The sequence below is a fragment of the Sebastes fasciatus genome, chromosome 9 (assembly GCF_043250625.1).
Source record: "Sebastes fasciatus isolate fSebFas1 chromosome 9, fSebFas1.pri, whole genome shotgun sequence".
Lineage (NCBI taxonomy): Eukaryota > Metazoa > Chordata > Actinopteri > Perciformes > Sebastidae > Sebastes > Sebastes fasciatus.
In genome coordinates, this window is record NC_133803.1 from 14,239,013 (window position 1) to 14,253,729 (window position 14,717).

The 14,717-nt window shown below is 39.1% G+C and overlaps 1 protein-coding gene across 2 annotated transcripts in view; it reads right to left on the reverse strand.

Annotated features, from left to right (window-relative positions):
* The window catches only part of phactr2 (phosphatase and actin regulator 2), a 52,053-nt gene extending 51,761 nt beyond the window's left edge, over window positions 1-292 (reverse strand). For both annotated transcript variants that reach the window (XM_074646178.1, XM_074646176.1), the window contains exon 1: window positions 169-292. In XM_074646178.1, coding sequence (XP_074502279.1) covers window positions 169-181 — 13 coding nt within the window. In that variant the 5' untranslated portion in view covers window positions 182-292. The remainder of the gene's footprint in view (window positions 1-168) is intronic.
* Between the last annotated feature and the right edge of the window lie 14,425 nt (window positions 293-14,717).

Sequence of the window (14,717 nt, forward strand, 5' to 3'; positions counted from 1 at the left end):
ATCAGGTGATACATATGTGAAGAGAAGAAGAACAAGTGGTGGAAATAATCTCTGTGTGTGTCCACCATCCCTTGTTTTACATCAACACACACACACGGGAAAGCAATGAGACAACACATGCACACAAAAAGAGAAAGATAGAGCTGATTATATGAGAAGAAAACTCACCGTCATGTTCCATGACTTGACCCAGGGAATATTATCAGCAGTGTGAATTGATCCCTGCCTCTTCCCGACACACCACCTCTCTGCCTCCCTCCCTCCCTGCTTCCCCCTACTGCCTCCCCCTCCTCCCTTCTTCTCCTATTCGCTCTCGCCTCCCTTTCTCTCTCTCCCTTGCTGTCTACTTCCTCTCTCGCTCTCTCTCCTCTGTCTGCTCATCCATCCCTCCCTCCATCCCTCCCTCCCATCTCCCCTCGCTCCTATAACGAGCATTAAAAGTTAATGTTTGTTTCCATCTCAGTTCTTCGTCCTCCCTCCCAATCTGTGTCTCCCCCTGCGTTTATCTCCATCTCCCTGCCTGTCAAGTTTTTCCTCCTTCCTCTGGCTGCTGTCTGACTCCAGTCTCACCCTGTGTTGAGGTCCCACAGTGACGTAGGGAATAAGGAGAGGAGGGGAGGGAAAATAGAAGGGAGATGCATCAAATGAGCAGCTATAGTGTGCTGTATGTTTAGTGTGTTTACTTTTCCTCATCTATATTTTGATTGCGGTCAGCAGATATGAACAGACTTTACATAATCAATATGATAGTAAGGTGGTAAACAGAAGACATGTTTGTTATATGTGAGTCTAAAGTGCAGATTCTGTCAATCCAGTGGCATTGACGTCACCTACAGTGATGTTATAGCTTTCTTGCTGCCAAGGCGACCAGCACCTCATGATTTTCTAACAAAGCAAGTAAACTAATCGACAACATCCAAATAAATTTTAACCTTATTTAATTTAATTTCAATTAGGGCTTCAATGATTATTTTCATTTTCGATGAATCTGTGGAATATATGTTCATTTCATTGTTTATTCTATAAACAATGTTACACAAAATGACCATCACAGTTTCCCAGAGCTATGGTGAATCCTTCAAATTGTATGTTTTGTCCAATCAAAGGTCAAATAAAAAAAAATTTTTTTTACAATGATATAAAACAGCAAAAAAAGTCTATTTGAGATGCTGGAACCAGAACATGTTTGGTATTTTTGTTTAAAAAAAACAAAAACACACCACCACACACTTCTAGTGATGATAAGTGATGATTGAGAGGGATTATTTTTGTATCAGTCTATATATTGTTTTTTCGGGAAAATGTTGCATATTATACCTTTAAATACAAACTGCTGCAGAACCCACCTGAAGCCCATGGTGCCACAGTGACTGTGCCATGATAAAAAAACAATGTAGATATTAAACCCATGGATCAAAAAATACAACATGAGTAATAATAACAACAATAAATAAATCAATACACATAAACTCTGAGATATAGACAGGAGAGATTGAAGAGACATATAAGATACAGATAGAGAGTGCAAGAAGGACGAAGAGGCAGACAGACGGTGATTTTCTTTCTGTTTTTCCGTCACACAAACACTTGTGGTGCCTCGAGTGTTGTGAAGTGCCACTCAACACGGTAAATATGTCATCTGTATGCCAGGGACTGTTTGATGCTGGACGCTATAGCACCAGGTTGCTATTTGTGTATTTATGTCTGCGTGTGTATCAGGCGCAGCTGATTTTTAATTTCCTGTTCTTTATTTAATGTCTCTTGATATGAAAGTTCCACCTGAGAAGAATAAGTGGAGACAACCCAGTCGCACAGCAGTCGTGAAATAGTCACAAAATGTAATGTTTTGATTTGTGTACATAGACACAAATTTCATACTTTTTTCGTGATGGTCAGCACGAAATAAATTTGTATGTAATCCACCTAATTGTGAACCAGGAAATATAGAGAGCGGCGAACGCCACGTGGGGTGGAAGTCAGGGTGGATGGGTGGGTCGAAAAACACAGGACATTCGAACAGGAGACCGGCGTTCGTGTCCTGTGTGAAACCACAAGTCAAAGTTGATTTATTTGTCACGTAACTTTCGTACTTAAGTCACAGCACTTCAACCCAAACCTTGATCTTTTCCTAAACCTAACTAAGTAGTTTTGTTGCCTAAGCCTAAATAAATAGTTTTGTTGCCTAAGCCAAACCAATTTGATCTTTTCCTAAACCTAACTAAGTAGTTTTGTTGCCTAAGCCAAACCAAGTCGATCTTTTCCTAAGCCAAACTAAGTAGTTTGTTGCCTAAGCCTAAATAAATAGTTTTGTTGCCTAAGCCAAACCAATTTGATCTTTTCCTAAGCCAAACTAAGTAGTTTGTTGCCTAAGCCTAACTAAGTAGTTTTGTTGCCTAAGCCTAACCAAGTCAATCTTTTCCTAAACCTAACTAAGTAGTTTTATTTTTAAAAGATTGGAGCGGAAATTGACACACACGTGTTGCTGGACATTCAAAGGAAAACACACAAAACATATGTTGTTGAAAGTCGTGCTGAGCGTCATGAAAGAAAAGGGAAATTTGTGTCTATGTACACGAATCAAATAGATACAATTTCATGACTATTTCACAAACTGCCGTGAGACTGTCTTAGTGGAGCAGGACATCATAAAATACACTGATGGACTGAAGAGACGTCTATCTGTGTGTGATTGTGTATGTAAACACAAGTGGACTGAGAACAGACATAATGTCCACACAACCATTACATTATCGACTGCATAAGAGCAGCTACTATCATGCCATATGGTATAGTGCTCCTTTCCTCTCCTGTCAATCCATTTTATTGTACTGTATGTTCTAGATTTCATGTTTTATTCCTTCTCATTTCCTTTTCGTCCCTTTTAACTTCTGTCTTCTCTTTTATCCTCTCCCTGATTGTCTAATGTATAAAAATCGTACCTTAACCCAGCAATACTGAAAAGTGTTTCAGTTTCCATTATGCTCCACACTTACTGTGTACACAGCATTATTTGAGGCTGTGTGGCGTAATGTTAATATCCTGTTTGAGGCATTTGAGCAAATATTAATAGAGTTAAAGGCTTAGCAAGTAACCACACAGAGTTACTGATAGATGAAGGGGGAGAGAAACGGAGAAAGTGAGACTTTAACTTTTGATGCAGTCCAATGAAACTGCTCACAACAAGCAAGAGGAAAAACAACTGGCTCACCAACTCCAACAGCACCCGCCCACACAAACACGTACTCAAAAAAACAAAGTAGATGAAAAACATGAAGGCGCCAGTACCTCACGAGGTCAACCGGTATCTAAAAAGACGTGCAGTTTAACCCTCTTTTCTCACCGTTAAATGTGAGAACCACACATGCAGTCCACCCAAAAACAGGTAGAAGCGATCGCATTCAACACTGAGAGTGTGATTATAAAAGACAGAAAGAAGAGAAAGTCAGTTTGTTAAATATATATATGTGTTCAGGAAGACTGAAGGGAGTCTAAAAAATGAACACAATGCAGTTGTGTGTCATTATGCAATCACCTTAATTATTGGATTACAATCACCTGTTGTTTGCCTGCCAGTATAATCATGTGGTGTAGCATTGGGCCAATAAGTGCTCCAAATTAGATGACAAAATTAGTTAGTAATTCTCATTTAGAACAGAACATAAGCTGCGGTCCAATAGGCTTTTTTGCTTATGAAGGTTCCTAAGGCCTTGGCTACATGTATACAGATATGTTTAAAAACTGATATTTTCCGACCTTTGTTTTACAAAATATCTCCGTCCACATTGAATGCAAAAACGACTCCAAACGCTCGCCGTAATATTTACATGTCACCACAAGTGAGATCACAAGTTAAGGGTCAAGGATTTTTGTTGCCACCTTTCTCTCTCCCTTTCCTTCGGCTTCCTTACAGTCAGTTTGACAACAGTTATTGTTGAACTGGTCGAACTGCATGGCTGTCATCACTCTTCTGTCATCAACTGTCTCTTTACATGCATAAATGAGTATAGGGAGGTTATTTAGATTTATGTCCATAGCCCTTCTAGTGCTCCAAACCTCGCCTTCGATCGCCCAAATAAAAACATTCAATCATCATCTGGCCTCGACATGTTTGATGTGCTCCCTGCTTTGGTCGGCTGCAAATGTAAAGTAGTAATTAGTCCGAGCAGTGCTAACAAAACATAAAAAAAGCCGGTAGTCTGCCATCTTTGTTAATTGTTTCTGAAATGAGAAGAAGGCGTCATCATTTCCCAAACGCGCCATTTTACACGTCCCCCAACGATACAAAGTAACCGTAGTTTCAAAAATCTGCACCTCAGAAGGCATTTTCAAAAATATCCGTTTGTGACCCAAAGCTCTGTTTGTGTGGCCAAAACGTAGAGGAAAAAATCTGTTTTTAAAAATATCTGTAGACGTTTTGGCAGGGCCTAAATGAGTGAAATGACCCGGAAGTATAAGTGGCAGCCATGATAAGAGCTGGTTGACATCCCTCAATGCTAAGCAAAGGTGCATCAGCACTTCCTTTCTTATCTCCTTTAGCATAGGTTAGAATGGAGATAATGTCATCCCACAATTCCTTGCGACAGCAGCATTTGAAGGGTAACTTCGGTAGTTTTCAACAAGTAAGCAGCGTCAATGTAATATTACGTTCACTAAAAGGAAGCGTCTGAGAACATGCTGCCAGACAGCTCTTTCTGACGGTGAACTGAAGCCGTTATATCGGCATCTTCAAAGCCACCAGACTCCATTCACAAAACCAGTAATTTTCCCTCGCAGAACACAGGAGTTGCTGGTCTACTGCTGCGGTTAGTTTGTTTGTGTTATTGTTTGACTTTCACATCGAAACTAACATGGTGTCCACAAAGCAGTACATTGCTTAGCTTCGGTGCTAGTACTCCTGTCTGCTTCTCCAAACTGGGAGCATGCCGACCGCCACCTAAGTTGCAGAAGTCTAGTTTTCTCTCAGAACACTTGAATTACAATATGCTGAAAGGTTATTATAGAATATTTGCCCAAGGATGCCAAAGAAATTCTGCCTACTGAAGCTTTAAGAACTAGCAAACTCAACATCTGAATTGAAGTCATCTAAAGTGACATGGCTGCTGTTCTTTGGATTCTTGAGGTCTGCTACAGTTTTCATGCTGCACCAGGCTTAGCCAAGGTTGTTTGCAGCTCATCTTGCTCTCTGGTTCAGATGTATAACTCTGTGTTGCTTTTAAAATTTCCATTTTCAGCTGGAAGATGGTGAACATAGTAAACAATATAGCCTCCCTGCTAAACATGAAGGTTGGCTATAATGCTGACATTAACATTTAGTTCAAAGCACCACTGTGCTAAAGTACATCCTCACAGAGCTGGTATCATGGCTGGAGACTTTTGGCGTCGTTTACATACCTGTTGGAATCTGTTTTGCAAAAGAAATTAAAAAATGTTTTTGAATCTTGCAGATGACAAAACCAAATTAATTCCTTGAACAGATTTGTTTACTCCAGCTTTTACAAATTGGGCCATCTGCAAAATATATGAAAAACTCTTTGATAATTACACAATGCCAAACAGCTGAAGGCAGTGATAATGTGTGAACACAACTATAGATAGGGCCTTTAATTACTGAAGAAAACCTTAACTTTCCGGGTATGTCGGTGGCTGTTACAGCAGCTAACGGTGGCTGAGGATTAGACTGTGTGTGGGCAGTGAAGGGGGAAGGACTGCCCTCTGCATTACAGTACATTTTAACAAGTAGTTATTGCAGACTAAAAGGGTCTGTAATCAATGTTATTTTAAGGAGAGTATACCCGCAAGGAGCCGAGTGTACCGGCAAGCTGACACTCCTCTGTTGTCCTCCTCTTCTTCTTTCCAGCCTTTCATCTGTCCTCTCCTCCTCCTTAATCATCCTGTCCTTGCATCCCTTTCTGCCTCCTCTCCTCTCATCGCTGTTTTCATCATTTTCCCTCGTCCCCATCAAGCTGTCTCCTATACTTTCCGCTCTTTGGCTCACATCCCTCTCCTCCTTTTTGTCCCTTATTGTTCTCTTTTGTCTTAATACATCACTGCTTGGCCTTCCTTTCCATTTTTTCTCCTCTCTTTCCCCCCCTCTTTCTTCTCTTCTCTTCTCTTCTCTTCCTCTTGTCTCTGCCTGTGTAATTACAAGAGCGATACAGCGCCCATCTGGAGGACAGCATGCTATTTACAACAGAGAGCAAAGAGCATCTCAGCCTACACATTATCCCAAATTGATTTTTTCACAAACACGGACACAAATGCACATCTGTGAGTGCACGAGTATCATACGCAGACACGCATTAATGTGCATGATGTGCTTATAAACATTAGAATAGCCAACTTAACTTGACACATATCTAACTGTTCTATGTAATCTTTAGAATAAAAACAATAATGTGCTTGTCTTGGATACTTAAATCAATATCTTCCAGTTGACAAAATAAATCTCACATGGTCTACAGTAGCTGTCACATGATCTTCATCAGCAGATGGTGCAATACAGTGCTCCAGGGATGACATATTTTTTTTGTAGGCCAACCAAGAAGTTAGCATTGCCCTGGTTCCCTCGACAAAAAGCCAATGGGATTTTTCCATTGGGTTTTGGATTATTGAAAAAAATAAGCTCTGTGGCAAACACATGTTTATGATACTTACACGTTTGGTTCCGCAAGATAATCTCCACAAATGAACACTACTTGTATGGTTTTTGATATGTAAATGCAATCACCAGATTTAAAAAGCTAACATTAGGCTATAAATGGACTACACCACGGTCACATGAGCGCAAGTATACACAATGAGGCTGTAAAGGCCTTTTTTAAGACACGTAAAGGCTTCAAAACTCCCGAGTTGGATATCTGACATATTTTATATCGTAGAACAAAGCGTTCAAATCTCTTCAGCCTGTGTTAACTACAGACCTTATTTCAGCCATCTAACTTAAAATCACATTCAGAAAACCCATTGACTTCCAGACGAAGGAACCGGAAGTGCTAAAATGTTAACTCATTTCCGTGTTTAAGGACTCATTCCTGCACCACTTTATTGTAGTGAGATTACTTTTGTCAACTGTTTCAAGAGGTAAAAAATTTTACTTTAAAAGTAGGGTTGGTGATGGTGAGAAACTAGCAAGAGTACGCTAAATTTTAAAAATGATCCAACAGAAAAGCCCAGCCCAGTGTTGCCAACTCTTTTCCAATGAAAGTAGCGAGCAGCACTAGCTCTAAAAGTCCCTAAATCTAGAGAGAAAGTCACCAAGTCAGCACACTGACAGCCCGTGCCTTCAGGCCTCCCTCCAAAGCAACTCCCCCAAAATTATCATTATGAACATTGACAACGAACATGGCTATTGTTAGTACTCAATCACAGCGGTCAAGCTGTAGCAGCTTGAGGAAGACTCTGGTGTTTTGCAATGAGTGCAGTAAGTGCTTCAACTTCAAAATAAGTCATTGCTGTTTGTCACAATCATATCAGAGTTTCTATTGGCCCAAAGTTAACGTGGCTGGGAGTAATGGACACAACATGCTTGTTTTATTGGCGCAAATGGTCCCCATCTGTAAATATGTACTTTTTTAATTATACAGCAAAATTTTATAATTTATAGCAAATTATTTTGCGAACCCCCTGACAGAGTGCCACGGACCCCACTTTGAGAATCACTGGTTTAGATCATCGGGTCAGATCTTATCTACGTTTCACATCTTTTCAGACTAACCCAGCACGCTCTCCCTCCGTCCCCATTGACTGCTTTTGAAGTTTCCCCACTGTGAAAAATGTAATGTCACCAGACATGTGTGTGAGGTGCCGTTTTAATGCAGGGCATCATGGTTTTTGCAGGATCTCTGTAAAAAGGTGAATTAGCTCCCCCTGTTGCTGGATTTACAAACAGTTCATTTTACTGAACATCACAACAGAATATGTAAAGTGAATTTTTTTGTGAATTTAGTTCAACTGTGAAATCTAAAATCATGCTTTCAATCCATACTGCATAAAACTGTGATAAAAAAAATTAAATTAAAATTAGAAAAAGCAGATAATGAGAGGTATGCAGATATGAAGTATGACAATCGATTAATTTTCAGGCTGAGCCAAGTTACTCTTAAACAGTATCAAACCATGAACTCGAAATTCAAACTGACAAGAGACGTAATCAACTTCGGACATCTAGTTTCCTAACTGCTCCACTCCATGATCACTTCCTGTGATTACAACTCAAGCATAAACACAGAGCACTTCCTGTGGCAGCTGAAGATGAGCAAGATAACTGCAACTTCTAATATGAGTATTACTGTAATGTTATAGCAAATTAAAATCAGATTGCAGAGCAAGACAGCCCTTATGGAAAAGCAGTATATTAATAAACTTCATGCCTGCAGTATATGTCAGAGTAGGTGTAGGCGTGTGAATGGGGTAGAGAGCACAGCTGCAGGCTGACTTCGAGGCTGAAACACTGAAGATGGGCCGATAGGAAGTGGTTCTAACCACTGAAACAATGTATGAGGCTCAATAGCCAAAAGGCTTCAGGCAGCAGAACACTGTGACACTGACATTTAACTAAGACGCGGAGGATGCGTAGTTGGTTAACACCGTGGCCAAAGTCTCAACTTTTTGACACTTAGAAAAAAACCTTAAAGCAGCAGTGGGTAGAATTGGAGCAAATTATGATTAAAAAAAGTCATTTTTATAAAACGGTCACTATATCCTGACAGTAGTGCATGAGACAGGTAATCTGGAAAAAAGAATCATGTGCCTCTGTGTCCTCCGGTGTCCTCCGGTGCTCCTAATGGCATCTGCAAGATTTCACAGACCGGAGGAAAACAACCAATCAGAGCCGAGCTGTAGCCTTTTCGTTTCTGAGCAGCTGTCAATCACTTGCGAACTCCGACCAAACGGTCAAACTAGGCAGCGCTGATCAAATATGAATCAATATTCTGTGACTGTAATGCCTATTTCTCATATGTTTTCAGAAACATCTTGTAGTGTACTGTTTAGCTGTAAAATGAGAACATTTGTGACCCGGCAGCCATGTTGAGATCAGTTGAGGAAATACCAAGCACCGCCCACCAGCCGGAGCACAGCCAATAGGAACGCTCTCTCTCTGAAATGACCTGTGATTGGCCAAAGTCTCCCGTCAAGGGCTAGATTATCTAAAGCCTGAAAACAGAGCCATGAGGAGGTGCAGAAGTCCCTCAGAACGCTTGAATTAAAATATGCTCAAAGGTTATTATGGAATTCTTGCCCAATACTACCAAAAACATTCTGCCTAATGAAGCTTTAATGTCAAAGTTAAAGCTAATTCACTCACATTGATGTAAACTGAGTACAAATATGAATACACTGAATTATTGACTGTATTTGTCTACTGTTTCAAGTGTATTAGAACTTTTCAATAACCTTGGACTTTGACGTTTGACGTTTGAAATGTTCCTTTGTCTTCATGATGTACTATATTGCCAGCTCTGGTAACCTAAAATCACTTGTCACACCTTCTCCATTCAACCCACTGGGTGACTGATGACTTGTGCAGGTGTGTCATAGTAAAGGAGTAAAAAAGAAAACATCCAGGGATCATCAGAGAAAATCATAAATCATGAAACAAAGGAGACAACACTGTAAATACAGTGTGGATGAAGAAAGATATGTGTGTGTTATATAATTTGAGGCATTCAGAGCAAAATGTGAAAGGAAGAGATGGAAAGTTTCTGTGTGTAGGAGAGCAGGAAGCCACTATTAGTCATATAAACATGCTGTCTAGCCAGGTGCAACTTGTATAACTTGCTACACCAAAACTAGTGACATTTTATATTGGTGATGAAGGACAGAGATCTGATGTCGCAGCTGAATAGAAAACAGCATCATGTGATGAAATGTTTATAGGTTGGCCTTGTAGTTGAGTATTTGTGGTATCTCCTACCTGAGCGGGATCTGAACCTGAACAGCATTTTGGAGCCAAATCCAGAGGCGACACTATTGGAGCGGAACCTGGGGCGAGGCCACGGCAGAGAAAAGGGCTTCATCTCCTGGTGGGAGTCCTTGCCCTCCTCCTCCATGGTGGCTTCCTCTGTCAGCCCGCAGGGCTGGGGTAGCAGATTCACAAGGTGACGAGGTAAACCTCACATGAACCTCAGTAACATCAGCAGCAGCAGTCTGCATAGCACTCCTCCTCCACCCGCTCTAACTTTACTTCTGCAGCAGACAAACCCTGTGTGTGTGCGTGTGTGTGTGTGTGTGTGTGTGTGTGTGTGTGTGTGTGTGTGTGTGTGTGTGTGTGTTTCTGTGTTTCTGTGTTTGTTACCGCCCATCGGCTCTAAAAGACAGGTTGCTTATACAATGACCGTTTGAAATGTGATCTGACTACTAAGTGAAAGGTAATGCTGGCTGCACGCCCATTAGCCGACTGACTGCTAAACCTGTTCTTTTAAAATTTTCTAAGTTTGAGAGAAGGCTAAATTTCACATATTGGCTATAGCATAAAAATAAATGTAAGGTAAGGTCATGTAAGGTTGACCTCAGCTGTAGGCTATAATGTTTCTGTAACTACGGTCACTTTTGGCTCCCAAATTTAAAAAATCAACCTCTATGAATTTTAATCATCAGAGTATGTAATACATATAAACAGGTACACAAATTATATTGTTTTTGTTTATTTTTTATGGTTTTCATCGCTTGCTCTTAAACTAAATATCCTTACCGCAACAATACAATAATGTTAATTGGGCTTTTGTTCATTTCTATAATATTTTTAAGACATTTAAATTAATTGTCATCAAGCTTTGTGCATCATTGTAAATATTAATACAAAAACTTTTTTTTTCTAAATAAGGGATTTCATGATTTTTTTTTACACCCTGAAACAATTAGACAGTAACCATAGATGTCAGTCGTCATACACAAAAAATATAAAATATAGGGCTGTCAATCGATTCAAATATTTAATCACGATAAATCGCAAATTAATCGCACATTTTATATCTGTTCAAAATGTACCTTAAAGGAAGATTTGACAAGTATTTAATACTATTATCAACATGGGAGTGGGCAAATATGCTGCTTTATGCAAATGTATCTATATATTTATTATTGGAAATCACTTAACAACACAAAACAATGAAAAATATTGTCCAGAAACCCTCACAGGTACTGCATTTAGCATAAAAAAAATATGCTCAAATCATAACATGGCAAACTCAAGCCCAACAGGCAACAACAGCTGTAAGTGTGTCAGTGTGCTCACTTGGCTATGACTTGCCCCAAACTACATGTGATTATCATAAAGTGGGCATGTCTGTAAAGGGGAGACTCGTGGGTACCCATAGAACCCATTTTCATTCACATATCTTGAGGTCAGAGGTCAAGGGACGCCTTTGGAAATGGCAACATAAATTTGGAGCATTATTTAGCTTCCTTTGCAACAAGCTAGTATGACATGGTCGGTACCAATGGATCCTTTAGGTTTTTTAGTTTCATTTGATACCAGTATCTTCACTCTAGCTCTAAAACAGCCATCCTCCACCAGCCAAACAAAGCATTTATTTAAGCATCTGGATGCAGGGCCTATATTCTCTGTAGTCCTTGAAATGAAACAGATACAGAGGAACAGCAGCATTAACAGGATGATCTTCTTGCCATCATGTAGACAAAATAAAGTGTGTTTGCTTGAGAGTTCCTTTGTTGCGATGACAAAATGTCAATTATAACATTGAAAATAGACAGACCTAAGTGGCTGCAGCTTTTAAACGCTAGATGTCACTAAATCACCACTCCGGCAGAGATATTCTGCTCTCCCTATGTTCACACCCAATGCTTAAAACATCATGGAGCTCTCACTCTGATCTCATTTTCCAGGCACCAGAAATGTTGACGCTTGAAAGGAGCAGCTTACAATCATTAATGAACAAATGTTAACATCCTGAAGAGAAAAAAAGTTGTAATATTATGAGAATAAAGTCACAAGTTTAAGAGGAAAAAAAGTCGTAGTATAATGAGAATAAAGTCATAATATTGTAAAGTAGTAATTTGACATGTTATTTAAAAGGGGAAATAGAGCAACGTGCCGCCTGTGTGAAAATGAGGAACGTGGAGCATTTTGTGAAGTCATATTTTAGTATAGGTTTCACAAATAACGAAATACCTAATCTTTTGGCACATCAGTACCACATTATAATAAGTATCAGGACCTTGAAAAGATTGTGCAAGAAACTGCTTTTATTTCGAAGAAAGAACCACATGGTTCTAGGGGAAATTGCCTCTTTAGTGGAGGAGTAAATTACTTTATTTCTTGTTAAGTTATGACTTTATTCTCATAGTATTATGACTTTTTATTTTTAATACTCTGTCGTAACATCCAGACTATTATTATTATTATTTTTATATTGGCTAACAGGCCTTATCCATCTGGCTTCACACCACACTGATGCGTCACACATGCTGGCAGTTATCTACACTGCTTTGTGGTCATGGTCACCTTACATAATAATGTGGCTCAGTCTGTAGCACAGCTGCTGCTTGTAAGGATTGATCTGCAGTAGTGACTGTTGTTTCAGCTAGGGGAACTGAACAATGTGGTCAATTTCATGTGAAAATAAAAGCATCAAAATGCCCAAAACACTTCTGCAGCATAATTGACACTAAGCATGCTTGCTCAATACAGTGTGTTCCACATAGTCATGTTGTCAGTTGCAGAACTGGGAACTGTTTTTTCAAAAAGGTTTATGCATACATACATGTATGCATCATACTGCCATTAACGGCAGAATTTGTTTGTTCACACTAAGCCTACTGTGAAAAAGGAGATACTTAATTGTCATCCATCTGTATACAGTACAGTACATAGAGGAATGAAATTGTATTGTTCCTGGTCCCTAGTGGAAAACAAAAAGAATGAATGATGCAACATTCAGTGGGAGTGAAGCAAACATTCACACTACACATAAATTGCAAATGACACATTGGGTGGTGGCCCCGTTTATTATTTGCCATATAGTCATCAATGCATTGTCCTTTAAGGGCATGTGCTAATTGTTGTAGGGTTGTGCCTAGCAGCAGAACAAGAGCTGTGAGAAATCCGCTCCTGCTTCAAACGCTCCACTATCATCCTGGTCCACAAGAAACCCTCCATCACAGGATTAAATGACTACAGGCCCGTCGCCCTGACGTCTGTGATCATGGAATCCTTTGAGAAACTGGTGTTGACCCACCTGAAGGACATCACAGAATGCCCCTACAGGGAAAACAGGTCGGTGGATGATGCAGTCAACATGAGACTGCATATAAGAAGTGGACATTGTCACTGGGGTGTCACCCAGGTTATAAACAACTTTCATGAACTGAAAACACACTTGTTAAAGTTGTAAGACAAAAACGCAGACAACTCCCAGAACAGATAACGCCGTGGTAGCGACCTGTCAATCACAAAGTACCCACGCCCTAAAGCATACCCTGCTTTATGGTCTATTTAACTCTAAATGGGACCATAATTTACTAAATGAACATCATGGTACCGGTACGAGGCAGCAGCGGGGGGGGAGCAGCAGCAGGCCGATGACCCACTGTACGAAGCCGGGAATGAAGATTGGAGTGCAGCTAGCTGGCTAGCTTATAGTCGATCTATTATCTGCACTCTGACCAATATGCTCTGACCCCATGACACACGTTGAGTGACAACCCCCTCATTTGCATAATGAGGCAGAAATGCATACAGAAATGTAAAAATAAATGAATAAAGAAATGTATAAAGAAAGGAATATATAAATAAATAAGTTTGGGGAAATAAATAAGGGGTGAAATGCAAAGGGAAAATCGCGCAGAAATAAACAAATAAATGCATAAATACATATATTTAAAAATTACGACAGAGTGTTAGGGCCACATTGAGGAAAAAAAATTAATCTGAGATTTCCAAAATAAAGTCATAATATTACGAGAATAGTCACAGGTTTACAAAAAAAAGTCGTAATATTATGAGAATAAAGTCATAACTTTAAGAGAAAAAAGTTGTAGTATTATGAAAATAAAGTCATAATATTATAGAGTAGTAATTAATTTGTATGTGTTATTTTAGAGGGGAAATGGAGCAGCGTATATTATTCTCATTAAATTACGACTTTTTTCTTGTAATATGACATTTTTTTTTCGAAATCTCCGATTTTTTTTCCTCACGGGGATAAATAAGGTGCTATCCTATCCTATCCTATCCTATCCTATCCTATATTTATTTATTTATGCAGAAATGCATACAGAAATGTAAAAAGAAATGAGTAAAGAAATGTATAAAGAAAGGATTATATAAATAAATAAGTTTGGGGAAATAAATAAGGGGTGAAATGCAAAGGGAAAATCGTGCGGAAATAAATAAATAAATGCATCAATACATACATCTAAAAATTACGACAGAGTATTAAGGCCACATTGAGGAAAAAAAATTAATCTGAGATTTCCAAAATAAAGTCATAATATTACGAGAATAGTCACAGGTTTACGAGAAAAAAAGTCGTAATATTATGAGAATAAAGTCATAAATTTAAGAGAAAAAAGTTGTAGTATTATATATATATATATATATATTATTATTTTGTACGTGTTATTTTAGAGGGGAAATACATTATTCTCATTAAATTATTTATTGATTGATTTAATTTTGGCATGTTCCGTCCTCCATACAAAGACATGCTACCAACCAACCAACCACCTCTTTGTTTTTTTTTTCACCACAGAGTGAT